Source organism: Loxodonta africana, chromosome 7 (genome assembly GCF_030014295.1).
Source record: "Loxodonta africana isolate mLoxAfr1 chromosome 7, mLoxAfr1.hap2, whole genome shotgun sequence".
Taxonomy (NCBI): Eukaryota; Metazoa; Chordata; class Mammalia; order Proboscidea; family Elephantidae; genus Loxodonta; species Loxodonta africana.
In genome coordinates, this window is record NC_087348.1 from 22394754 (window position 1) to 22396420 (window position 1667).

Genomic DNA, 1667 nt, shown 5'->3' on the forward strand with positions numbered 1-1667 from the left:
CTACAACTTTCTGATGTGGAGTAGGTGGTGGCTTTGAACGCACACGCTTTATGTCAGCAGCTAAGGGGTTGCCTACTGTGCCACCAGAGCTGCTTAGCTAGGATAAGGGCCCTAAAAGTGAACTTCTTTTCCAGTTAAAATAGTTTCATGAAGTTCCTATTCCTGATATCTAAGATTTGTTTTCTACTCTCCTTAGGACTTTTAAAAGTATGGTGTGCATTGCAAGAAGTTTAGTAGATAATATGATTCCTCTTTTTTAGTGATTTCTTTTCTTTACTATATTCTAAACAAACATAAAATTCAACTTTCCTTAAATTACCTATAAGGATACTGAGCTGCCAACTCCAAGATATGAGTGATCCGAGGGTGGTAATAGCATTTCCTGACCTACCCGTCAGTATTTTTCTGTGGCATTACATTACTTTCTGCCTTACAAGTTCCCACCCCATAAAGTATTTTATTAAGCCCATTTTGAATTCTTTCCTCTTGAAATTTAAATTTTTAAGTTTAATGTTTTATTTTTCATCGGAAACCACCACCAATCTGGTCCATAATTTCCTCATCGCATTTTTCACTTCCTTATTCCTGAAAGTATAAATCAAAGGATTGAGCAAGGGAGTTACAAAAGTGCAAACTATGGCCACCATCTTGTCGAAGGAGAAAGCAGATGGAGGTCGGGCATACATAGTTATGCAGGGAAAAAAAAACAAAACCACGACAGCAATGTGAGTTCCACAGGTGGAGAGAGCTTTCAGCCGTCCTTCAGAACTATGAGTTCTTAGAGAGAGCAAGATGACACAATAGGAGATGAGCAACAAAGAGAAGATTATGGTGCAGATAAACCCACTATTGGCAACCACAAAAAGGCCAAGGATGTGAGTGTCAGTGCAGGCAAGCTTCAATAATGGGTTCAAATCACATAGGAAGTGATCGGTAACATTGGGGCCACAGAAGGGCAGCTGGAAAGTAAAGAGAATTTGTATCACAGAATGCAAGAAGCCCCCTGTCCAGGCTACCCCCATCAGGATACCACAGAGCCTCCAGTTCATGATAGAGGGGTAGTGCAATGGCTTGCAAATGGCCACATAGCAGATAGTGTAGTGCAATGGCTTGCAAATGGCCACATAGCAGATCACCTCCACTCCAGCAAAGAAGTGCTCAGCAAAGAGCTGGGTCATACAGCCCTTGAAGGAGATGGTTTTCTTCTCATAGAGGGAGTCCACAATCATCTTTGGTGCAAATGCAGAGGAATAGCAGGCATCCAGGAAGGACAGGAAGGCCAGAAAGAAGTACATGGGGGATCCCAGGAGTGCCGGGCTGCTGATGATGGTCACCACAACTAGCAAATTGCCCCCAACAGTTGCCATGTAGCAAAACAAAAATACAACAAATTCTATTTTTTGAACACTTGGGTTCCATGAAAGACCCAAGAGGACGAACTCAGTTACGAAGCTTTCGTTTTGCATATTTCAGAGGAAAAGGTGGAAGCTAACACAGTGATCATATAGAATCTGAAATTATGAGAAAGATATTTGTCTCAAATGAGTTTATGATATTAGCGTAGTCATCAAAGTATTGGTGCATTCATAATCAAAATTATTTTAAGTGCTTCTATTGTTGTTAAGAATACAAAATTAGAAAGTTCTTGAGCCATCAGTCAGAATTGA

At 40.7% G+C, this 1667-nt stretch overlaps 1 protein-coding gene across 1 annotated transcript; it reads right to left on the reverse strand.

The window, feature by feature from the left end:
• Positions 1-323: 323 nt before the first annotated feature.
• LOC100653902 (olfactory receptor 4C15-like) lies at positions 324-1466 on the reverse strand. The gene has a single exon (XM_023542071.2). The coding sequence runs from the start codon at positions 1464-1466 to the stop codon at positions 516-518; it is 951 nt and encodes a 316-aa protein (XP_023397839.2). The 3' UTR covers positions 324-515.
• Between the last annotated feature and the right edge of the window lie 201 nt (positions 1467-1667).

Bases quoted from the DNA above. Each gene is read 5' to 3' on its own strand.
- LOC100653902 (XM_023542071.2), bottom strand. From the start codon at position 1,466: ATGCAAAACGAAAGCTTCGTAACTGAGTTCGTCCTCTTGGGTCTTTCA.